At 32.0% G+C, this 27,677-nt stretch overlaps 1 protein-coding gene across 1 annotated transcript; it reads left to right on the top strand.

Moving 5' to 3' along the window:
• The first annotated feature begins 7 nt into the window (after window positions 1–7).
• LOC124530406 lies at window positions 8–20,648 on the top strand. The gene is made up of 6 exons (XM_047104571.1): window positions 8–60; window positions 375–481; window positions 15,836–15,977; window positions 16,258–16,406; window positions 18,778–18,897; window positions 19,167–20,648. The coding sequence occupies exons 2-6, from the start codon at window positions 385–387 to the stop codon at window positions 19,613–19,615; spliced, it is 957 nt and encodes a 318-aa protein (XP_046960527.1). The 5' UTR covers window positions 8–60; window positions 375–384; the 3' UTR covers window positions 19,616–20,648.
• Window positions 20,649–27,677: the final 7,029 nt, after the last annotated feature.

Raw genomic sequence — 27,677 nt, 5'->3', positions numbered from 1 at the left:
GCGCTGATCGGACGTCTGTCCACCGTCTAGCCGTTTACGTGCCGTGGAATTTTCGCCTCGGTATTTGCATGCCATTTTATGTATTAACGCAACGACATTCATTCGTCGAGCCAAATATTTTTACGCTCCCCGACTTAGTCTGTTTCCGCTTTACAAAACAAAATTTACAAATTTCTATCTTATTTACTTTAGGTTATTAATAAGAATATATTTATTGTATATATAATAAATTTATAATTTCACATGATAAATGTGGTCGTTGATTTTATATTAAAGCCAGTAATACGTCTAGTTTTAATGAAGTATTTATAAATATGTAATAAGCTAAACAGTAGGACTGTCAAATTTTACAAGTAAAATATATTTTCTTTCAGAAAATATAAAATGAAAAAGGTAGAGTCACCCCTGGACGTGCTCTCGCGCGCAGCAACCATGGTGCAGCCGTGTCCAGCTTATCCCGCTAGTGATTCAGATGGTTTTGGTAAGTAATTGTATTAAAATGTAATTTAATATATACGACAGATACAGACATCTTAGTACTTTTGTTGTGACCATGAATATTAAGAAGCTGACAAATTATGGAAATAAAATCTAAGCATTTGCTATATATATTGGTTTAGCTATGAAAATGCCTACAAAAACTCATATTTAGACCCGGGACTTACTATCCTTGTCCTTTTCTAACTGATTTACACTGATTATATAATTTTACTACAGCAACAACTAAAAAGTTGAGTGAAATTAAAGCAATTAAAGTATCGCCAAATCGCTATACGATGAATAAACGATTTCTTAGTATAGACGTACGTATATGCAAAATGGAACTGATTATGAGAAGCTATTTATAGATTCCAAAACAAAAAGAAATGTCAGGCGGCAAGTCGTTGATACACTATCTGCCCACATGGCTGATGTAATTCGACACAAAGGGCCGCAGCTTTAAAATATGAAACAAAACATACACATTCTCGTGGTGTATACTCGCTCTTGTTTTACTTATTTCAGTAGTTCAGAAATGTTATTAAGCAAAGTAATTTTTTTTTTAAATTGGAATTTTTGATGGAATCGTACATAACATTTCCTTCATCTGGTCCAAGTATCTTATTCTATATTTTTTATTCCACGCCAAGAAATTATACAGACTAAATAAAAAGTTAACATTTGAACATTTGTGGAATTTCAAATTAAGAAGTGTTCCGCTTAATAATCTCGATTTTTAATTGTAATTTTAAAATTGCAAACAAGATCAGTACGAAGATTATCACGCATCTAGTAAACCAGTTAATACAAAGCATTCTCTTGCATCTCGACGGAATGATGACGAAAATTTTGCAAAGCAAAATGTTGAGAAAAATCTTGCCATGTGTCAAATTTATGACAATTCCGAGTTTAGCATCAATCATCGTATAATCAAGGCTATTCGAAATCTACATGTTATGTAGAGATGCAAAGTCGCATACATCAATCATTTCAGCTTAAAATCAAGATTCCGCTAAAATGTGTTTTATATAAACCACATAAGGTAGCAAATTGTGATTACCTAAATTGTAATAAACTTCATTTCGCTCCCGAATCAAATTTTACTAAAAAAGAACCTGTAAATTCTTCTTTTCAAAGGAATATATACTCTAAAACTAAATTTCATCCCAGTCATGGAATTTCTAGAAAAAGTTGACAGTCCGAGTAAAATTGACTTGTTTGTTTAAATAATAATAAACAATTTATAAAAACAACAAACTTTGACTTAGCCCATTAAAGCAGATTATCACAATGAGATTCGTCCTAATGTGTTCCTGGTATATGATCTATTAAAATAAACAGTTTTAATTAACATACTTTTCTCAGCTTGAGCTATACCAGCCTGTATAACGGAATCTTTCACCGTGATCTTCACTATCTTCAAGAAATCTGATGAACTGAACAATAGGGAAAAATGCAAATATAATATTTATGAAAAATTAACTTTTAAAATGTTAAAAAATATAAAAGAAGGGCCTCTGCAAGATTTATAATTGATATATTTTTGTTTTTTAACAATAATTACGAATTAAAGTAACGTGAAACGGAAAGTATTTCAAAACTCTAATATAGCTTTCAGTGACGTCACTCCTGTTATGACTACTTATTTGAGGTTATACTTGTAAAAAATTGAACATTGAAACGAAAATTAATAGCGTTTTCCAAATTAAAATGGAAGTTGGGTTTGTCAAACCAGACTCCAGATTCCTCTTTCCAGCTTGAAACCACTTTTATCTCAGTTTTATGTCCAAATATCCAGTCAAAAACCATTTATTTGAAAAATTTATAAGTATGAAAGAGAAAAAATGTATAAGTATGAAAGCCAGCGAGGACAAGTACGATCAAATGGGCAAACAGCAGTGACGTCATACGAGAAACAGTTGTGTTTTCGCGCAAAAATCTAAATTGACATTTTGAAACCGCATTCTTTGCCCTAAATTACAGTATTTTAAATTTTTAATATAATTGTGGTCTAGGATAGACCACAATTATATGGATATAATTGTGGTCTATCCTAGACTATATGGAGTTCTTTAAAATAAACACAAAAATAGAAATATTGCATCTTCCCTATTGGCAAACGCAATGACCGACGACAATAAAATAACCGTGGTCTTGTGATATCTCGACTTGGATGGCTAGGATAACAAAATAATACGAATTGCCAAACACCGTCCTCTCCATATGGGTATTTTTTTAATCTTTCATTTGTTTTTTTAAATATTAAATATTTTTTAAATAGCTCGAGCTGTCGCTGAATCTGCAGTTTTGTAACTGATTGTAAACTAATGAAACACAACATAATTTGATAGACTTCAAAATTTAAATATAGATCAATTCTGAGCCATATTGATATAATATATTGATGACAATGCAGTCGTTTTACCTGTGCAAATTCAGGAGAAGACATTTTTGTGAGAATTTTATATTGGAAATCCCTGCACCATGCACTTGATGGTAGGGCTTTGTGCAAGCCCGTCTGGGTAGGTACCACCCACTCATCAGTTATTCTACCGCTAAATAACAGTACTCAGTGTTGTTGTAATCCTGTCTGAAAGGTGAGTGAGCCAGTGTAACTACAGGCACAAGGGACATAACATCTCAGTTCCCAAGGTTTGTCATTGTCTATGGGTGATGGCGACAACTTACCATCAAGTGGCCCATATGCTCGTCCGCCAACCTATACCTGAAAAAAATTTTAAATATGCAACACATTTTATTGGGGTTATATATGTTATGTATTGTGAATTAGCTGTAGCAAATATTCGTAATAATAGTTATAATTAGCGTACCCTTGCTCTTTAGTTTTGATATTTGTTCGAATGGCTATTGCCATCAATACTCGACGCTCGGCCTTGTAGGCGGGTCACATTCCAGATTCCAGCTGACATTGTTAATCGTCATCTGTTGTAAGGATACGGATACATCGAGTAGAGTGTTAGAAAGAGAAGAAGATATACTACTATACTAATATAGAGAGATTATTTTCCTTGTACGAATACACTTCAAATGGAAAGAGACTGCTGTCCATTCAAAGATTTCAATTTCATATTTATTATATATTTTTGTCATCTACTTATCTTAATTACTGCGCTGTTTAAATTAAAATAATCATTTTCCTTGTAATATAAATAACGTTCAACTGTAAAATAGATAAAAAAAACAGCTACAGACAGATGGATAACTTTCGATAAAAAGTCTCTAAATGCATGTTATATACCACAAAATTATAGTGTTAAATAAACATATTATTGTTATATAATTTTGATTAAATTTATTAAATAAACAGTACATCCTATATAATGTAATCATTATAATTTAAAGAATTGGTAGTCGTTTGTGTATGCGATTGATATCTTATTGTTGTCTTTAAATATTTCCAACATTCCGACCGTGACTTGCATTTATTAAAGTATCCTGTTCACGAGCCAGTTAACCTGACACAAACAGGAGAACGAACATGTTTTCCTCGACTGATGAACAATGCATTACATTGTCGGATAGTACTTGTTTCGTGATAAAGACTTCGATTTAGCTGAGTGCTTTGGCTTTTCCAATCGTTCAGTCGTTCATTCATTCACTGTGTACCGTGAGTGATTGTTTGTTTTTTCTTCCGTCGCGCATTCAAGCAACACGTCCGGGTAACGCGGGGTCGCAAAACACGACGAAACTGACATGATTGAAACATCAAGAAATTTTATAATTATAGTATTATTAACACTGAACAATTTACTTTCTTTATTCTTACAATATATATAAGAAATAATTCGTTTTATGTCGTGTTTCATGACTTATCGGTTACTGATGTAAAATAAAATTTCGTTAATTATATAAGAAGTCAGCTTAAGAGAGTTGACATGTTTGTTTTGGTAGTTAGACCTTAAATGCAAGATGACCACCGACCCACAATGCTACTGGTTGACTAATATATACACACTTATTTATATGTCAGATTTCCGCATACCAAAGAATTGTGAATACATTTGTATAATTTATTACGCCAGCGAGTATATTTTTCTTTATTTCAACATAAATGAAAGCATTTTCGTTATCAATTAAATTAATTTCTGTAAAAAATTGACGCATGCTTTATTGATATATCGCATACAGGCAATTTCTCTTATTAAACTATGCTAGTTGGTGCTATTATAAAGATGGGTTGATAAATGTTGGGTATCTAATGACATATCTAATCGGAGTTTGGTCACGCAAGTTGTCAAACGATAAGTTCTTGTCGTCGGTTGTTTACAAACAATTGTCGGGTAGCAAATAATTATGCAATGCGATGACAGAAGCGCGGGCTCGAGCCGCATCGTCATTTACTTTCGTTGCTGCGGCGTGCGTGCTCGTGCGACAGACTAGCAGAGAAAGCGCTCAGGAATTTGGCCGGCCTCGCGAGCTGACGCTTCTCGCCTCTGCCTTCCACTAACCGAACGCTATTCGCAATATTTGCGCCGCATTACAACACCTACCGCTAACAATACGCAGCACCCAGCGATCATTTGAAACGACTACACTAGCACTGCCATTCGAAATCTCGTCTTTCTTATCAACATCTCATATCAATCATCATAAGCTACTTTGTATGTAGCCGTTTTACAGCTCTCTATAAATTCAATACCTGACATTATATCGGATTATTCACGTTAAAATGTACTTTATTAGGATGTAGTAGGGATGAATATAGCGTGTACAATAATATCCGGAACGCTGAGGCGGCGTGTTACGGTTTCGAAAAGAATGCAGAATGTAGGTTGCGTTGCGGACTACAGTTACTAACATTCTTAGGAATGCAATCGTTGATCACTATTGTTGTCACAAAATATGTTTTCATAACCTTTGACATCATAATGTTAATTTTTGACCAATTTAACGAGAATTTATTTTTTGAAAATTCTTCTGTGTTCCGTTGCTTAAAATGTCTTTTTATTGCAATCTATATTATTTTATATATGTATACGAAATAATGAACATAAAACAAAAACGCACCGCGATATTTTCGTTCTTTTTTAGGAGTTTTATTAGAAATATCTATCTTCAATTGCTTTAACAAATCGATACAAACTTTGAAGACATTTGATAAACAAAAATCTATTTGGCTACGAAAACCTTGTACTTAAATAATCATTCTTACGTTGTTGCGTTGATTATTATAGAAAATCAATTGAAAACCCAATAACAGCAATAACGATTATTACTTAGTTATTCGTGGAATTCGTAAACTCATTTGCAATGCCGTGTACCGATACATATACAATTGTAATTAGCGAAGTGTGTTAGATCACTGAGGCCTTAGACCATAGACAGTAGAAATTACATCAAGCATAACTTATGTAATGCAATAAACAATATGATATAAATAATTTATACAAATTTCCATAAAAACAATGTCACATTTTTTCGCTTGGAATGTACCAACACAAAAAATTAAACACGAATAAATTACATATCATATCATTAATTATTTTATTTATTACTAGCGACCCGCCCCAGGTGCAATACTGATACTAAATAATCTACAGGATATGTTTATTTACGACATCACTTTTGAAACATCTAAAATCTAATTTTCTTTACTGTACCATGTATTTACCATGTATTTTATACAAAAGCTTTCCTCTCGAAAACACTCTATGTATCAAAAAGACCGGATCAAAATCCGTTGCGTAATTATAAAGATCTAAGCATACATAGGGACAGACAGCGGCAAGCGACTTTGTTTTATACTATGTAATGATAATGATGAAGTGCATTAGCCAACGCGTGAAGTAATGCAGTCTATTGATACCACTTCTGGGGATAGCTGTTCTAAGGTTGAGACAATACGCGAGACGGCCCGAATAGTTGGAATAGCTACTCTCGCTTGGCTGCCAACGAAATGGAATCCATTGCCATTAGAAATTCTACTATATGATGACTTCATTGCTATCGGATTCCTTCGATACATCTCGCATCACGCACGTGCATTTCTGTGATGTCCTGTCACATCACTTAACGGAATGTACAACTTTCATCGTTAAATATTAATAAAAATAAGAGCACTCTTATATCGAACGTGCATTGTTTTATATTTAATTTAAAATGTAAATACATAGATAACGTTGTATAATAAGTTTTTTGGTATTCCTATTCGAAAGTTATCCTACGTAATGGGTATGTGTAATTATTACGATTTCTTAATGTCTGAGTTTTTTGACAAATCGCTTCGTTTTGAGAATTTAGTTGTTTTATTGGCGCTTAACTGAATGTGTTATAGTGGTAAGTTTGACTTTCAACTCGCGTGTTTTTTTTTTGTAAAGGCAAACGTGTTTGTCTATCACCTCATGGTAACCTTCGTCTAGATACTGGTGCATGAAATGTATTCAATGAGTCACACTTGGTCACCCGGTATGGTAAAATAACAGTTCAGTGTGTGGCCCTCATCCAGACGCGTCTATGTCTCTTACGATATAAAAAAGGAGTTAATTAATTATTTAATTTAAATTAACACGGATTTTTTTATAAACTTTAATCCTATAAATGTATATTTGCATAAAAAAGGAGGCACCTTACATTATTGTTAAAATAAAATAAAAAAAACAATTGCAAACAAAATAAAAATTACAGCAAACAAAAAAGAAAAAGCAATTATACTTGAAAATATAAAGTCAATTTTGTGAATCTGTTAATTAAGTGGGTATATTTATTGATGTGTGCTATTTATACTAGGAAAATCAAATTTTATTTTTATGTCCTCGAAATGTATACAGATAATACAATTACTTAATCTTTGTGTTCCTGTTATAATATTTTAATATTTACAATGCAAACAAATTACAAACTTTTTATTAAACATTTTCATAAAGTACCTCATAATTTTAAACAAAAAAGTCATGAATAAAATTAAAGCAAAATAATAGTTACTCAGATAATTTTGCGTTTTACATGAATTATTTAGCCAAGTCTACTAACAAAACTCGATTAAAAAAATGTAAATCCATATATTTTTGTTGGTTGTTGTTTTAAAATTTCGTAAATGTTGTAAAAAGAAAAAAAAAATCATTTTGTGTAAGTTCGATCCTGTATGTATCTGTATATAACGGAATCATTTAACGTAATTTTCATCATATTCAAAACGTCTTATGATATTAAAAATTGTCACACGTACCCGTGACCTATACAATATACAAACAATACAATTTTTTTTTCTAGTATCCTGGCAAAATATGGCCAGGGTGAAAAAATAAAAAATACTAGGCGTACGGTTGTCTAATAATGTCGATAAATATTATTCCTTTGCGTGGTTATTTTGTTTTTTTTTTTTCAAATATTTCAAACCTAAGTCCACGCCCCGATATATATGTATATACGACCTTCATGTTGCATAACAGAATAGCACCATGTATATACCGAGTGTCCGTACGTGGCAGCCCTGACATGGTTCCATTGCAATAAACTAAAGAGTAGCCCTATGAAGAATTCGCTTATGCCTATTGAATATAAAAACGATTTCAACACGAAAATAATGATTAATTAACTGTTCCTAATTATCTAAATAATTTTATAAATGCAAGAGCGAATTTGTGTATTAATATTTTGTTTACGTCTAATTTTCATCTATCAACTGATCATCGTACCCATCAGGGGTACAGCAATATTCAAAACTTACAATTAAAATGTCATTAATATTCGCGAAGTATTCAGTGTCAGCATAAATTGAAGACATGCATTTCTCTTGACATTGAAAGTTAGATAATCTAATGCTTACAATAATAATTGTTTTCTATTTTCACAAACATTTCAAAGGGAGATTTGAGAGGTCTCTAGCAACACGTTAATCTCAAATTACGTCTTGATTCGTCATTAAACAAGAAAACACGAGTTTCTTCTCGCTTCTCTACAAAATATTTTAAGGTTGAACATAAGCCCAGTACACGTAAGTGTAGGACATTCAGATGCAAATAATCACGTAAATAGTTTAATGAGTCTGTTCTACAGATATGCAACTGAAACGTAAAATGTTTGCACAATTATCGCACATATTTGCGAATATCCTGCTCTTTATCGTAATATTCATACTAATATTAAAAGTGATAGGTTTTGAAGAGGTCAATGACACTATTCTCATTATCATACTAGCATTATAAATTATGCTACAATGTATAAATTTGTCTGTTATTAAAAATGTGTGTAGATTTATTCCTAATTAAAAATATAATGCGTCTATACATTCGTCTAGATATCTGTTGGTATTTCCCCGCGATATAGATTCGTTATTTCGCTTCGAATATTTTAAATAATAAATATTTACTTAATTATTATTGCACAACATTCCTAGGCGCGGCGTGCCTAAATGAATAAGCGACTGTTGCATCACTGGACATGACTATACTTATACTGTTTATTGAGAATTTTATTATCGTCTACACTAACTAAAGCGATCGTTTTAAACAGTGTAAACATCGTAGTTCCGTCGATAATACGACAAAATGACCGATTGATCGAAATAACACGGATTGAAATGAGAATTTGGGACTCTACAATATTGGCGAGTCACATCGAATGTCTAAGTAATTCATCATCATCAGTGTGTAAACATCTCAGCTAAGCCATGATACTGTTAGATGTTAACACATTGCAGATGTGGGAAAGTCTTGAGAAACAGTAAAACTCATTATGTGTAAAAATACAATTTTAATCGTAAGTACTAAAGCATGTGTTTGGTCTGTGAGAGCGCAGTTTTATAGAATCGTTTAATAGAAAAACATTTGATACATTTTTAAAGTAATTAAAGAATATTTAATATTGGTTTCATATCTTAAGATACAGTATGTATACTCTTATAAGTAAAAAGGTCGCAACAATGACTATTTTACTTTTAAAGGATTTGTTTTTTTTTTTAACAAAGCTCGCTTCTTATAACTTTGTCAAGTCCTATGAATATATATATTGAAAACTAATTTTAAACTCATTTTAAATGCCATAAATATTGGATATGACAAGATCAAATTTCTTTATAAAATTAATACCAAACGTGAAATATTATAAAAATTTAATTGAATACTTGATGTTTTTCTTTCATATATAAATCTTTAATGTTGTCCATTAAATAAGCAACATTTTATTTAATCTCATGATTCCTTTAGATCATCAAGTCACGTAAAAGCCTTCACATATTTTAAGCATACTTTTTGCTGGTCAAACAAGGTTTCTATAGATACTGAAATTAGAAACGCGATCGGCTGTGCTTCCCTCTGTGGGTAAAACGAGACAACTTATAATGGTACGTTTTTTATTATAGATGGCGCTGTAAACACAAAAATAAGTCTTACAAATTTTATAACAGATGTCTCTAGTTGTTTGTTAAACAATGATTGTGGTTTTGTATCAATTTAAAATGTCGATATTAACCAGAAAATATAACACTCACATTTTATATTCTACTAAATACTGACACATTAGATTGAATAAAATTTATTTACTTTTTTGTACTTAAAATTATAATACTTAAAATAACATAATAATACATTAATGTGTGGTACAACCACCTGCGGGGTTCAATCTAAACATCATCTAAAAATCGTCGAAATCAATATAATCGTTTAGTAACTCGATAAAAAACTATCATCTCGAATATAATTATCGTTGATAATTTGACGGTTCTAAGGGTTCAACACTCAATGCACCAGCAAGAGTATAGAACGCTATACAATATTTTGGTCTAGTCAATGATATTCTAATAAACAGATATGTTATATCCATACAACAACAGAAAAAAGTGTGCCTCGCCGGGGACCGTTTATTTTAGTTTATTTTTACATTTCGTTAAAAGTAAAAAGGATAGCTTGATAAAAACAATAAATAAAAGGGATAATTAGATGTTTTAATTACGCAAAACGTATTACTACGTAATTATGATGTATTATAACGTATTACTACGTAAAACGACTAAAGGCAAACGTCCCAATTAGGACGTTTTCTAGTCCACACTTTTTACGCGTTAATAACATATCTGTTTACTACAACATTATTGGGTCTAGTCAAATGATTTAAAAGATTGTGTACAGGAGAATCGGCACCGATTGTCAATAAGTCTCTCATAACTGTCTCCGATCGCGCCGTAAACGAGTAAAAATAACCGTCGCTTTAAAAGCCTATATATAACAAAGTAGGTCTTACTGTTCACACGTACCCGTACTTATATCAAAGTGCGGAATGCGGAATTGTTTTGAGCGCTTCCCGCACTTTCGCTGCTTGCATCCGCCTTCCTTATAATAATATTACTTCGCGACGTAAAGTCGTAAACAGATGTCAGATGTGTCCAACGATGATCACTCGATAGAATACAATATTAGAAAGTATTTATAATATTTTCTTGTACAAAAACGTCACATCAATCAAAACTACGAGGGTTTGTTTTACTTTAATATCAATTACATCTAAATGCAGTTCGTATCATATTAAAAAAAAACCCAGCGTATATGTTTCGTCTGATAAATATTGTAATCACTTAATAATTACATTATATAATTATATAAATAACGTGATAATCAATTTATGTTTAAGCGAAATACCGCTGTCTGATTTATCACGAATATTTGAGTCCGATCGATTCGAAATTTAACGTAGTTACTCCATTTTTTCAAATTCCATTTTCAAAGGTATTAAAATGGTAATTAATGTAGTATTGTATAAACTTTTCCGACGCGAATTCGGTACAGGCAGCTAATAATATATAATAAATTTTAAAAACATTGAACTTTGAAAATCGTCAAACTATTCGATGTAGGGCAATCATTCATACATACTTTCACATTTATAACATACTTAATTTAACATCATTATAATGAGTATTTTAACTCGTCACTTGTAAGTCAACGATGTCATGTTTAAAATAAATATATGAGCTACTGCATTGCCAAGTTCGCGTGGTTCCTCTAAACTGCGTGCGTGTTGCGTGGACACTCACATACCGGCATTAATGCGGCTGTTATCCGAGATGTTGGATAACCAAGCACCGGCCCGCGGCCACGGACGCGCCGTTCGGCTACTGGCTTCACGCAACGTAGAATTTGAATACAATTAACTCCTACTGTATACTTACAACGTCTTTAATACAACGTGTAATGCATTATCTAGTCTCGTAAATCGTCTTATTATAACGGCCATAATCATTGAATTATATCAACGTTGGCAACACTATTGCTATCTATGTAAGTAGATAACTATTTATGTTTAAGAAATGAAATATATAAATACTTATAATTCGAATTATAAAAGTTTTGCTCGTCGAAAATAATGTAAACCAATTTTTGAATTTCGAAAACTATATTGATTTCTCCACAGGTAAAAAAAAAAAATTTTAAATTAAGCAAGCAAATGTATTATAGATAATTCTTATTAGGTATCGGAGATTTGAATTTGGAACGAACGATGTATATTTATAAATGTCTAATAAATATTCCCATTTGTTGGACGAACAAACACTATATCCCTTTCCCCATCCGGGTAAATAATCGATAATGCGTGCGTGCAAATAAACTGCCCTAAGCAACCAGCGCACGTCGGATGCGCATGCTCGCCAGCCCGCCACCGAATTACTCGCATCCTTTCGATCCTTACCGCGCCGTGCCGCAGGCTATATGAAATATAATTTAAGGAATTAAATTAAAATTGTATCTCATTATCTCGATACCTAAATCGTATACTTGATTAAATTTTTAAATGTTTTATACATACATAATGCAGTAAGCTGTTTCGATTTGATATATGGATTCTTTGTTCTTGATTTCACATGTTTAAAATCTCTTCCTTGCCAAGAGACTCGCTGACATATCAACGTATGAGCCAAATCCTTGAAACGACAGATATTAGAGCACTTGATTGTAGCATTGTGATGGAAATATGTTTTGTGAAGATAAATATAAGAGAAGACACGATATAAATGTCATCTTGCGTTTCAATTTATGTACTAAATGACTAAACATAAAATACGATATGTTTGTCAGTATAAAGTATCAATTAAAGGTAATTTAATCTACCTTCCACAGGAGACATGTAAGCTGGTGTAAAGAATAAGCCCATATGTCGTAACACGCACAAAACACAATTCGTTAAATCCCATAGTAGACTGCGTATTGGCAAAGATTACGTTGTGTAATGCCAATATGTGTACTTATTTTCAGACAACATAAATAATAACAAAAAAAAACATTTAATTACAGGCACGTTTGTGTTTATCGTCTTTTTAGAATCAATGGAAATCAGAATTGTCCCAGCTAGTCGTCAAAGATATGATTATGAGTGTTATGTTCAGATGTTAATGTTACTTAAATTCGATCTTATACAATACTATTTGAAATATTCTACAGCCATTAGTGTAATGCGTCTATTTTATAATTTTATTTGTCAGTCCATTGTAGATTATGACAGTCAGGTAGCCTGGCGCTCCGGTTGAATGGGCGGCGCGCGGCGAACCAAATAAAAAGAAACTGAAAGAAATAAAACGCCGTCTGTTAATTACACTCCACGGGCAATTTAAAATATATTTCCCTTCGGCGTCATGTCTGGAACTTGAGAAATTGTACGATGATGAAAGGTTTTTTTATACATTGTCTCATATAAAAAAAAGTAAAGTGACCTTATTCCACAGCGGGGCTAAGGTCACTTCCTCTTAATGAACAGTTTTGGAGCTTCTATCACGATGCAGCATGTGATTATTTCTTCCCGAGTTTGAACTCTCTATCTGTACCATATATATTAAGATTGTCGTATTCTAACCACCGGGCCGTTACGTCTCCATCTGAATTATCTCATACAATTATCATCAAATCGAAAGTTATGCTGATTATTTGCTCGCCAGTAAAGATGCTAAGTAAAGCATGAAATTAGTCGATTTAGTAATTGCATCTTTGATTACATTATACATGTAATATGAACGAAACGCATTCCTGAATAATAATTGTGTAACACGAATATGTTTTTTCTAAGTCTAGGTGCGTTATTGTATTAGTACCAGACTTTAATTAATCCAGCGGCGCCATACTCAGTCTACCTGTCGGCAGCCTTTTACCTTCGCTCTATTAGACAATAAAAAGCTAATGCCTATACGATGGTATAACGCGGCAACTTCTCACAGTTCGACTTCGCCCAACCCCCCACCACTCCCTGCCCGCGCGCATCAAAATAAAACAACCTTCCAAGGATACAACCACCGTAATTTAAACTTGATCATTAGTCGTGTTTTTTCGCAAATCATTCTATACTTTGTTACAAAGTAAATACGACTCGATTTCGCTTAATGACACTGCCTCTCAAGTATAGATTGAAGAGTTAAACCATATATTACTTTAGTGTTAAAATAATAGAGTTCAAAGTTGCATTTCCTAAAGAGATAGGCTGTATGGGCGACGGAAGGGCGAAGAGTAAAGAGGGTTCATTAATCCCCGCACCCTGCGCTCACGCACTTTCATGAATGGGCCGAACAGGTTGATATATTCTTATACAGGCTGTTGATAAATATTCCGTACATATTTTGAACCATGAATTCTACGAAAAAATATCTAGCATTCTAAGTCTTCTACTTAAACAAGAAATGGACTTCCTTAAATAACCTTAATATAAAACAAAATAATTTGAAAGAGAACAAAGCGATCACAAAATAAGGCCGTGAATATATAACACAAAAATGTGTAATGTCGTCTGTTTCTTTGTGCAAACGAGATGAGGTCACGTGAAGATCGTGCCCTCGATGACAGTTATCAGCATATTTCCGAGTAACAGTAACAATAGGCATTCAAATACGTGTGCACTCTCGTTATGAACATTTTTTTTATCAAAGAGGAAAGCTTGAAGGTGGCTATTAGTTCGATATCGACACTTAGTTCGCACCCTGTACCACGAGGTTCGAAGGAAGCGCCTCAACGTCCGGCCGCGTGGATGTAGCATGATGCTCTTTTTCCTTTTCGGTTTATTTTTTGTTCATCTCATTTATTTATTCCAATGTAATCTCTTCCAGCTCGTTTTTTATTCAGTCGACCTTCAGTGTTACCTGTGCAGGGACGCCAATGTGTTGTCTATATAGGAATCGCTCCAATTTCGAAGAGGATTGATTGATTTGTTGGTAGTCTGAAGTGCAAAGTTTAAGTGCATTTAAAATTTGGCTGTTTTAATATGTCATGATTCTGAGTGTTCTTTCGTGTTTTCGTATGGTGTCGCGATGATGGAATTCCCGCATTATTTATTTGTTTTGGCTCGGACTTCTTTGAGTAGTCTGGAATTGCGTTCAATGGAACCTCAGTCGCCCAAGTTTAATATGCCTTTATGGCAACCGTGGATGTCGTCCCCAAATAAAGGTATTTAAATTTAATTTTGGAATACTGAACTATTCTTTCGTATTTTACATTCAGTGGTGTGGTAAATGCTCGACTATTTTCCTAATGAATTGTTAACACTTATGCCAACAATAGTACAAAACATACACATAATTGTGCTTGTTTACTTGATAGTACATAACTATGATAACAATTATATTATAATATCCGGCTCCGAAGTCAACAAGTATATAAAGCAAACACTATTATACATATGTATAACACAGTTAATACGAAGTCTTTTGTTGTGTTTTAATTTGCAATTAATAAAATAAATTTTAATAGAATGTATTTGAAAATATCTATTAAATACGGAGATGGTATATATAAAATAAGCATATAAATATATATAGCTGGTATATAATAATGGTTCATTTAATCAGTAACGAAAGTAATACTTTGAAATAAATTAATTTTGTTCTATAGTATATCTATGGTATCGATGTGAAATGACAGACGCCGCCTCGATTCTAATCACTTGGAATATTACCCTGCCTACTTTTATGGTACATAAAATTTTACTTTTTTGACGCTTTATGAAAGGGAAAATAAAAACATAACGATTATTTCAAAACGACGTATAAAAATATCATTCACAGCCACTTCATTTCTTTGAAAAAATACGCATATAAATTATTTCTTATAAAAATACGTCATTGGTACATGCTAAGAGAAAATTATCGTTTACATTCTTATTAAGTAGTAGGTACCTACAGGACAGTTACGAATGCAAGCTGTTGTATTTCATTTTATTTGATAATTGTTAAATCGAAACGACTGCAGTAATTATGTCAGCCTGAAGAAGTTTTAGTGTTAAAACTTAATTGTAGTATTAAACTAGTCTCCTGTGTTCCAATGCTTATCTCGTAGTTCTCCAATAGCCATAGACGATTATCTAATGCTCTATTACTTTCTATGTCAATGAGATTTAATATTAAATTAATATATACTTTGATTTATTACAGAAACTCCAAGTACGGCCTCTAGCGGCGAATCGGAGGGTGACCGCACGCTGTCCCCCGAGGCGCCGCGCGCGCAAACCAAGGAGCTGACCGGGAAATGGAGGCGAGAACGGCGCTCCGTGCGCCAGCCTGAATACAGACCAAAGTAAGCAATGATTTAATAAGGAACAAACTAATTTAATTGCACATAGCGCTCTTTAAGAGTAACAACTACAAAAGGCACCCGGTGACGCTGTAGGGCCAATAGCAATAAAAAAATCGAAAAAAAAAACACACACATGACAAATGACAATGACATGACAAAAGGATTTAATCCTTGTAGCAACGTTCATAAAATCTATTTTTTCATTATATTTTTTTTAAGTTTCATCGTTTACGTTATTGCGGATTTATATTAATATATATTTACTTGTTTTTAATTACAGGGAGAACGGTAAAATGGCGCTACGGTCACAATCGTTCAACGAGCGCCGTAGCGTACCATCATCGATAGCGCGCGCGCAGCGTCACAGCGACGGTGAACTGTCTGACGAAATTGACGATGCGCCCGCAAATCTAGCACTCAATGGCAAAGGTAGGTTGACAAATTTTTAATTAATAAAACATAAACAATCTATTTTGTGTATTTGTATTCCCGTAGTAAGGATTTTTATTTGGTTTGACTTGGTAAATACAACCCACTTATTAAACATACCTTTCTTACAATCAATGAACTGCGATACTCATATCGCTAAATGCTTTTGTGTTTAGCGGTTTATTAAAGATTTATTGCCGTGTAAGATATATCTGGACAAAGATTACCATTTATACGACCATTCATACGAATTCACCGTAGTGGACCAAAATGCTCGTCTACTCCTACCTACAACCAGTATGAAAGATTCCTCGTTAGTATTGTAACAATTTGATCTAAATGATTAAAACTACCGCCAAATAACAGCACTTAGTATTGTTGTGTTCCGATTTGAAGGGTGAGTGAGCCAGTGTAAGTACAGGCACAAGGGACATAACTTCTTAGTTCCCAAGGTTTGTGGCACATTGACGATGTAAGGAATAGTTAATATTTCTTACAGCGTCATTGTCTATGGGTGATGGTGACCACTTACCATCAGGTGGTCTATATGCTCGTCCGCCAACCTATACCATAAAAATAAAAATAAAAACTAAATGTTTATACATTAATGACAAAACGTAAATGATATCATGACTAACTGATTTGAGTAAGAAAATATGAATAATTTTTTTGTCGCTTCATGTAACATATCATGTAATATCATTATGTTCCTAACAAGTTTTCATATATAAGTTCTTATTTATACGTGCAAAATAAAACGACCTTGTCCTATATAAATAACCGTATGAATTATAACATGCAGGCGTTGCTTCGTTTTTATTATCGATAAACAAAAAAGTGATACGTGAAATTTCCAAATTATACCAAATAAAAAATGTTTAAAATATATATTACACGCGATTTATGTTAAAATATTAGTCACGGAAAGAAAATATTTACATTAATGTCCCCCTGACCGACTTCGGCCACTGTCGGCCATTTTACAAAAACACGAGACATTATTGGACACAAGTGTGAGTGCAAACATGTGTGAACTCTTTATTCTCGATAGGCTTTTAGTGAAGTTTTTTAGTATTTGTACCAATTTTATAAACCATTATTAGATCAACGATACACATAACATTTATCTTCTATACATATTATAAAATTGGAGTTGAGTTTGTAACATCAAAATAACCGTTTTTTACCAAATGCATATACACGGTACATATACCAAAATAACATTTTTTACAAATTTTGCCAGTCTTTCTGTTTGTTCTGGCAAATCTCTGGAACGGCTGGATCAATTTTGACGGGACTTTCACTAGCAGATAACTTTATATAATAAGGAGTAACTTAGGCTACAATAATATTTATTTTTTATTAAATTAAAACGCGTACAAGGTCACAGGCACAGCTAGTAAATAATATGTTATCAACGGAAGCACTATTTAATTATCTGTTCTGGAGTGAAACGTACAAATAAAGTCTGACATTTGAGATAGGTATCAGAACCAAACAAACAGAAGACAGTCGCGATCCGATAATTGTTTTCCGATGGAAAGCTTTTGCACGTGTTTTTCGTATCTGTTGCACTAATCTTTATAGAATAATATATTTTTAAAAGCGTCACATTCTCAAAGTAAATAAATAACAGGAAGTATTTTTTATATAATCCCAAACAGCTTCGTATTATATTATTACAGTCAGATTACGTTTTATGTTTCATCAATTAAATGTTATTGTGGAAAAATATATAAATGTGAAATTATGTCCTGTAATGGGATAAATTTGCTGCATATGTGAATGATGAAATAGAAAAATATGTTGGGACTTTTCTATTTTTGGTACATTTATAACAAAACGATCTTATATTATGCTATTTTATTGATGACGGAATTTATTGCATTTCTCAAGTTAAAATAAAACAAGATAATTTCACGATATGCGTTCTCACTAATTCATAGTAGGCGTACAACCAATAATTTAGTGTAAAAAAAAGAAAGAATCTTTCCTAATGTAAGGAAGAAACATGTTATACTAACATGATAGTGAAATTAATGTAACTGATTGTACAGTATTGATAACCGATAGTACAGTATTAGGATCTCGTTTGCTTCGAAACTTTAATATTCCATCCCTAATAGTTGAAAATCAGCTTTGGAACATACACAGTTAGAAAACTTGAACGACTAATTGTCAGATCAGATATATAGTTAATGACGTAGTAATATATCTTAGAGCATATTTAGGATAGCACTATCAACATAATATATAAAAAATCATTCTGCAAAGAGCCATTCGGTATATTTGTCATATAGATACATATCACATAGTCTTGTGATTTTAATTAAAATTCTCTTCATACTAAAGAGTTCTTTTCTATTCTCAGCTCCACCAGAATACCCTGGAATGAAGCATGAAGCCCCCATTGATATGCGATTGCGGTCGAGGCCAGCTCCGCCTCCCTATAATAGACCTTCAGTTATAAAGAGCAACGATTCTCCTCCCGGTGAGCTGATAATAATTATTTTTAATAAAGTATTATTAATTTATCAAAACTTTATTAGGTAATATAGATAGCATTGTTAGCGAAGTGACCCTTATTCCTTGTGCAATGTAATTTAATTGTAATATGAACAACAAATTCGTAAATTACTTGAGCTACAATTGTTTAGTTAGTTAAAGAATACAATAAATCTGTGTATCGTTAGTCTATCTGCATACTAATATAAGTTCATAAACTGTTTCAATATTACTGATGGTAGTTTTTATTCGCAGGTTCCATGTCAATGTGTGATCCCGTCATCGACGAGCACTTCCGACGCTCTCTTGGCGACGACTACATGAACCTCTTCAAGAAGAACTCCCCCGCGGAAAACTCACAGCCCGGTCCCAAACCCAACACTAAGGACCGAGCCAGCAGTCCCATACAGTTCAAGATCGATGAAGATCCTAAACCAGCAAAAATAATCGCAATGGAAGTTGACGACGCCAGCCTCTCGGTAGACGATCACTTCGCAAAAGCCCTCGGGGACACGTGGCGTCAGATCCAAACGTCGAGATTAAAAGACAACGAGAAGCAAACCTCCAAGGGCGGAGTCGACGACCACTTCAGCAAAGCGTTGGGCGAAACGTGGAAAAAAATACAAGCCTCGAAACTAAATATCGACGAAGATAAAAAAGATCAGACCACGAAAATCATCACAAGGAGTGGCGTTGTTATATAATGACGTTAATCAATCAATAGGCGGTTCGGTTTACGGCTCCGTAAAAGTTTACGGCTTTACGATTCTAACTGGAGTATCAATAAATTACCACTTGTTTAACCTAAAGGTCGCCTCATTGTGGCACGAATTTATCGTTTCTCTCAATTGATGTCCATGACAATTCTGTTACCTTAGGCTTTGGGTATACGAGATCGTTTTTTTTTTTTTTTTATAGTCAAATATTAGTCACCATTACACGCTAAGTTATTACCTCAATTTATGCGCTTTGCACAATTCACTATTTAGGCTAAGTTAAAACGTCTTGTAAATATACATTATTAATTTTAAAGTGAATTCGAATAGTTGTTGTATTCGGTAGAATATTTGTATTAGTTATAGTATTTCGCTAATTTCTCATTTCGTAATGTTCCTCTACATATAATGTTTATAAGATTATTTTACTAATTAGAACGTACGTTCGTTTTTCAAAAGGGAAAAAAACTGTTGTATATAATAATTTAAAAAAATGATTGGGTCTTTTTTGGTCGTAACATTTAATTTTAATAAAATTTAGAGTATAATAACTCGGACTGTAATTAATTTTATATATAACCTCATTTCATAAAATAATATTTTTGTTGCCTGTTATTAATATAAGGTAATGTAATAAATTCATATTGAATAACACATAAATTAAACAACATCAGCAACTTAATTTTATCTATTATTAAATGTAACTGTATAATATTAAATTATTTCGTGTAAGTTAAAGTATAATTGTTTAAAATTACGTCGATATATAAAGATTATCGACTAAAACAAAATAATGATAATTATAAATGTTTATATTTTGATAAAACATTTTTTTATGGCTCAATGTTATTTGACATGGTACATGATTTTCTACATCATCGTTCAGGCGTATATATACGGCGGCAGCTGGCTGTTGCTATTTATATATAAATAATGAAAAATAATTGTATTTGTAAATAACGTTTTCCTATTTATGCACATTAGTTAAGGATGGAATGTCGTCAAAGAATAAATACACAGATAAAATTTATTGTTTCATTTATCTATTTCCGTTAAACAAGGATAATATTAAATACTGAATGCTTAAATCAAGAGTCCTTCGAAGAAGGTTCAGGTTCCTATACCGAAAAGTATTTTTTTTGACATTTTCTGTATTAACTCCCTTCATACTGTGAGTCATTTCGCAAAAATTTATATTTTTTTTAAGTTGAAAAATTGAAAAAGAGTTTTCCTTATTTAAACCTAATTATTGTATTTAAATAGTCATTCAATGACGACTATAATGGTACTTGGTGGTAGGGCTTTGTGCTAGCCCGTCTGGGTAGGTACCCCTCATCAGTCTTCTTCAGCCAAATAACAGTACTCAGTATTGTTGTGTTCCGGTTTGAAGGGTGAGTGAGCCAGTGTAACTACAGGCACAAAGGACATAACATCTTAGTTCCCTTAGGTTGGTGGTACATTGACGATGTAAAGAATAGTTAATATTTCTTACAGCATCATTGTCTATGGGTGATGGTGACCACTTACCATCAGGTGGCCCGCATGCTCGTCCGCCAACCTATACCATAAAATAAAATTATCTACTGATTTTTATTTCCCTTGATTTTAACTGTAAAATTCACGAATAGTCAAATCGTCAGACTCATTTCGTTAATTAGATGTGATTCGTTAAAAATAATATTAGCTGTGTTTCTGACACGCAGAAGTGCTTCATAGTCAAATATAATTTAAAAAAGGAAAGTTTTCTTTTGCCCGTCCGTTTCAGATGTTATGCTTCCTTCCTTTACGTTTAAGGGAATAGAGTGCACGTATTTTTTATTAAATTATGTCCCATACAGATGACAGTCTTTTATTATCTATCCTATTATTCAATTTTATCGATCGTCCTTGTTATATAACTTACATAATAACGAATAAATATATTATTTAATGAAAAGCTTATATGAAATTGGAAATACTGCGCGTCACGGAACATATAAAAGGTCAACTTAATTAGGGTGCCCATTCTCTATTTAGAAAATTAGGAATAAAATATTTATACCATCAGTCAATCTTTTACAACTCTATTACTACTGGGTTGTTCCTAAATTAAAATAAATGAAGTAGTTTATAGCAGACTTATTTATTATTGCATTCCATATAAATACATATTAAAACTCTATTTTCTAATCAGGTGTTAATTTAGAAAGAGGTTCAATGAATTCTGTTTACGTTTATTTTAGGGACTCGTATTATATAAAAAACAAGAGAAATGAGGCTTCTTTAAATTATTAAACTATTTACATACAATATTATTATTGAAGTCACAATTTTTTAAAATCATTTTAAGGCAAAGGGTCTACAGGTTTTGCCATTGCTTAAAATTATACACGGTCATTGATTCTGAATGCATTATTAATCATAAATTATTAGTCGTCTCATACCTGTAACAATAGCCTCCTGAAGTAATAAAGCGTTGTTGAATTATTACAAACCCTTTGAATATAACGACGCTAACTCCAGCAACACTAATTCTATTGTTAACCTCTAAGATCTAGATGTCCTTTATTCGTATTAGTATGTAGGTATTCGAACATTACACGCACGTGTTTTTTTTATTCTGACTATAATGTAACTTAAAACAGAACAATAAAAACTACATGCATACGATAAACAAAGTCACTCTATTTAGTAATTTGTTTTTTTTTTTTCTCTGAGTCCAAATAACTTTTTTTACCTTACATTAATCCAATGCTCTCACACGGTAAGGCTCACTAGGTAGTGCTAGACCCTGTACTATTCGTAATAATTGGGAACGTAATATTTTCCGAATGTCATCTGACCGTGGGACTGTTAGTGTATGCCTCCTTGATTCTTCAGGTCATCACAACACAGCGACTTTGAAGCGTCCGAATTCTTGTCTATCAACTTAATTTCGTGTTACGCTTGCTTATGTCTTCCACTTTTGTGTCGACGTTAATAAGAGGTTAGGTTAATCAATATAACCTATTTATTATTGATCATAAGTTACCTACTTATAATACCTAGTATATAAAATATATGAATGAAATGTTCTTGCGAAAACATTTGTTGCGTTCTATTACAATCAATTACTGTATTGTTATAAAAACTTTGATTTCTGTTTATTATTATTAATATACCTATTTATATATATTTCATAAAGATACATGGCCTTGCCCCTTAATATTTCATTGTTAGAAAGTTTCAGCTCCGCTTTCATTTGGTAAAGCGTTGTGCTTGTATTTTATATAAAATGTAGTCTTTAATATTATATAATAAGCATAGTTAATCATTTACTTATATTAGTGAAATAGGTACCTATTTAACAAAGCTTTTGAATATCAAGCCTAACTCTAAATAAAATTGAATAATTCTTATTAATAAAACTAATTATATTGGCATTAATATTATTAGATTTGCATTATATGTATGTATGTATTTATACATTTTAAAGTTATGAATCAATACGTTCTGGTTTGTACCAGTTGCAGAAGAAAGTAGCATAGTTAACGCAAATTTAGAGAACTTTTTATGTTGACTATATACTACTATTAACGTTTAACTTACTCTTTGAAACTAAAAATCATTGAAATATAAACAGAAAATATAGCGAGGATTTTTATTTCTTTATTAGAACATTAAAAATTACCTACATAATTAAAATACCTTAATTACTTACTCTTACTTACTTTTTTTTTTTTGACTTACCTCACGTTCGTCACGCCACACATAGTTTTAGTGTATTTTTTTAATGAAAGGCTTTTGTACCCAGTATATTATAATTAAAAAACTTTTCGTTGATTTTATGTTTGTTAAATAACATACCTATATGTACTTCCAATATATTTTACTTTATTATATGATACATCCGGCTTTCTTTAACTTGTACCAATAAAATACAAAATGCAGCGTTCAATGCAATTATTTATAATTTTCTTTAAAATCGTAGAAAAACATTTCTGAGTATGTAAGTATTTGTAGGTTAACTGTATAATTTTTTTGAATCAATTGCAACGAATTAAAAAGGTGATAGGTACTTTGGAGTTACTCTGAGATATATTTTTATATTTAATATTTTCAAGTAATACAAAAGTGAGCCAGTATAACGCCTTAAAGATTTTCTTTAACAATTGCTGTAATTACGTAATCAACTGCTTCTGTTACGGCGCAAGTTCAAGGCGGAGTCTAGTGCTCGCTTACAGCCCAGTGATTCTGAAAAGGTCAGTAGAAACAACAGCAATTACATAGTCGGAAAAAGAAGAAGTTTTATAATGTACGATGACTTGTGTCGGTATTCTGCTCTGGTTCTAGCTTCACGACAAATAGAATGCGATGACTAACGGAGCACGAGAACCAAAGAGAGAGCCTCTGATGATTTGTGTTTATAATTTTTATTTGGTTGTAAATGTAATAACATTTTATCAAGAATACTTTGTGATTAAATTCTACCTTATATATACCAATTACTAATTGACAGTGGAACAATGTTGTGGCATAAGCTTCAAACGTTACATTTGATTACATATTTATACTTGTAACATTTAATGATAACAGTACCACGTGCCTACTAAGTTAAATGTACGCGGTGCCACAAACTGACCAACATTATACTTGTTTTTTAATATTAACATTTTTCATTAAATATGCAGAATTTATTCCAAGAGATATTCATGTGTGTAGAATATAAATTATTATAATAATTTATACAGTTAATTGAAAAAAATATGTTACACTTTCAAGTGAGTAAGCATTTTTCATTTTCTATTAAGGTTTCCATATTGAATTACCGCACAGAATAAGAAAAATGCCAAAGAATATTTCCGCCTCGATTCCGTTCGAATGCTACGAAAGGAAAGGCCTTTGAAAAATGGTAATTGCGATGATGCTTTCCAGCATAAAATTTGTCCCTTTAAATTTATATTTGATTGTCTTACAGTTTGTGTAACTTTTAAAATTGGAACAAACAAAAGGCCGTGGAGGAAAAAAATAGATTTTTGAATTTGGAATACATGTCAATGACATTTAATTATGTTTAATTATACACTTTTTTCAGTAAATAAAGGGTAAAATAAAATTGTCTACAGTAGCGTATGTAAGCGATTCCGTGGTTCCCGACTATGGCATCGGTCCAAGAGTCCTAGATATCTTTTACTACGGACACGATGCGTAGTATGTTTTTTATTTTATGTGTATTCGTCACTTGTCATCATAAGTAAGTGATATGTACACAAAAGTAAAAGCGTTATTGTGTTATATAAATATTATTATAAATTGCTTATAAGGTTTTATATATTGTGTATTGACCTGCACGCATGCTGTAGGCTGTCTTTGATACAGGCACATTTGATGTAAAAATCAGTAACATATTCATGTTCTATATTCAAGCCATTCGGCCATATTTTAAGGGATAAATCAAATAAGTCATTAATTGAAGTAGTTTAATTGTGATTTCAAATAAATCTATACATAAATTTATTTATATAAGGACAACTTACAAAACATACACCATTTAAAGGTTTTAAAATAAAGGTTACATTTTTAACTAAGAGTTGTTTCGATTAAAAGTTATCACGGCATGGATTAAAGAATAAACAAAATTAAGTCCTGTTTTTTGTCTTCTTATCTGAAAAAACTAATAATAGAAGATGCAGCGCGTTTCGGAGAAAGTTAAACCATATAATATATATAATAAAAAATAATTAGTTTATAATTAACAAACATTGATATATAAGTAGCTACGCTTCGCAGATTCACCCACTTTAAATTTAGTCTACTGATATGATATTTGTTCATAGTTATCAAAACAAATAATACTATTAACGTAACAATTTAATTTTTATGTCATTAAGAAAAAAAACATAATATTAATCTACATGTTATATTATAATAAATATAAAACGTTATTTTCTATGTTATTACACTAAAAAATAAATTTAAAATAATTAATATAATATAAAATATATCAGCATATATCTTCTATAAGGTTGACACGATGCTTCATCCGTTGATCATCCAAATTCGAGCACTGAATTCGAATGGTGCTAGATGATTTTCCACTCTATTCACACACTCGAATGCAGTTGCCAAATCATGGATTTATCTTCTGAATCACTTCCGGCTATTTTCAAGTCGGGGTTGTTTAATATTCTTCAAATTTCTCGTCTGAGCTGACTGAACTATTATACTAATAAAAATATACAATATATAATCTTAAATACGTTTACAAATATGTTATTACTGATGATACATTGCCTCATAGACAATCTAATTTGTAGTCTTCAATAAGTAGCAGCATATCTGAAACATATGAAATGATCTACGTTGAAATTTTCAAAGATTTGTAATTATAATCAAGAGTCCGTTGGCTTTTAATAGAGCTTAATTGTCGATTGAACTAAGGGTTTAATTAAAAGGCAATTTGTCGTAACAACAGAATAGAATAATAATAGATGTATCAAGTAAAGCGATTATCGTGTTAATACTTATATAAAATGTAACTACGAAATGAATTTTACGATCATTTCTACTTCGGCATTTACATAAACAGCGAAAAACATTTTCAAATACAATTATATACAATATATATATCTACATAAAACATTAATAAATTTCAACATTATGAAGACATCACATATACAGATATGTATAATCTAAAAAGAATATGACCCAAAAGAAAATGCCCGTAAAACTAATGAGAAAAATAACAAAAGACGATAAAGTGCGAAGCGGTAAGGCGATTCCAAATATTGCATCGAAGCTGGGGGACAAAAAATAAATAAAAGGTGCACGTGCCACCGATTGATCGGCGACACGGATGCCAGTCAGCGAGGAAAACGATGAACGCTTTCATTATTTACGTAGAGTCTCGTATAACCTGTCCGAGTATCGATCGACGCGCGCCTCGCTCCGCGAACCGTTCCTCTTGCTTAATAATACAGCAAATTACACGAAAACACAATAGTACTTAATTCTAGTGAATTCATTACTATCCGAGCATATGTTCTTGTATTATAAATAGTTACCACCTTTTACTTATCGATTTACTAGTTGCGTTAAATAATTGAATAGTTTTTCATTCTTAAACACATTCATTACGAAAGGGACTCTTCAAAGGAAAAAAATAATTAACTTTCAATTTATAATTCATGGTGATAGTGTAATTCTTATTTATGTATCCAATGAAACCGTTTTCATTAGTCCTTCGCTTTCTTGAATTTATTCTGTTAGGTGAAACAGAAATTGATTATTCATGAAAGTTCAAAAGCAAAAATCCTAAGAGAGGAATTCTATGTACAAAAAGGGAAGAATAAATAATTTTTATTTGGTAGCGGTACTTTATCTAAAAGATATACTCAGTAGTTAGGATTAAACAAAGCCTATTTGAGACAAGAATACGTCCTCAGACAAAAACAACGATAAAACCAAGAATAAAAATGTTTAGTTAAGGATCGTTGATGTTGTGGAGTAGGTATGTGTATTCACAATCGTAAACACGATCTCCAGTCAACGATTCTCTTTGTGTGACTAGTGGATACTCGACTGTAGGTATGAAATACGTTTTCTCCCCTTCTAAAGCGTACCTTACATATTTGTATTGATCTAACCTGATATTAAATTTTCAAGAACTGTTATACATATATATAATACGATTATAGTTAACTAAAACGAAACTCTTTCCCTGTTTTATATTCATAAAACTTTGTTCGTTGACAACACCCTTTTTTTAAGCTGAGTAATAAAAAAACAAGGAACAGTTATAAAAGAGTTCTTAATTGCTCTGAAATAACATTTTTGTAACATGAAAATTTATTTCACTTTTTAATAATATCTACGTATTCCTTTGAATCGCGTGTACTTCATAGCATAATAATTAATTGAATAGAAATGCAACTAGAGACTCTTGCTACGTGATTGTGGAGTAGATCTAATGCGGTTGTCTCACGAACTGTAGCTGTCCTTTCCATTACTTAAAGGCGTGGCCAGCACTATGAACAATAACATCGTGATTTACCCATTACAATAGCACTCTTACTCGTTATTGCTGGAGTAA

Source organism: Vanessa cardui, chromosome 6 (assembly GCF_905220365.1).
Source record: "Vanessa cardui chromosome 6, ilVanCard2.1, whole genome shotgun sequence".
In the NCBI taxonomy this organism is placed as follows: Eukaryota; Metazoa; Arthropoda; class Insecta; order Lepidoptera; family Nymphalidae; genus Vanessa; species Vanessa cardui.
This window is presented reverse-complemented; position numbering and strand designations above follow the sequence as displayed.

Excerpts from the sequence above, each read along its gene's own strand:
- LOC124530406 (XM_047104571.1), top strand. The coding sequence starts at position 385 with ATGAAAAAGGTAGAGTCACCCCTGGACGTGCTCTCGCGCGCAGCAACC. Across the intron at positions 482-15,835 it reads TAGTGATTCAGATGGTTTTG|AAACTCCAAGTACGGCCTCT; the intron begins GTAAGTAATTGT and ends GATTTATTACAG. Across the intron at positions 16,407-18,777 it reads TCTAGCACTCAATGGCAAAG|CTCCACCAGAATACCCTGGA; the intron begins GTAGGTTGACAA and ends TTCTATTCTCAG.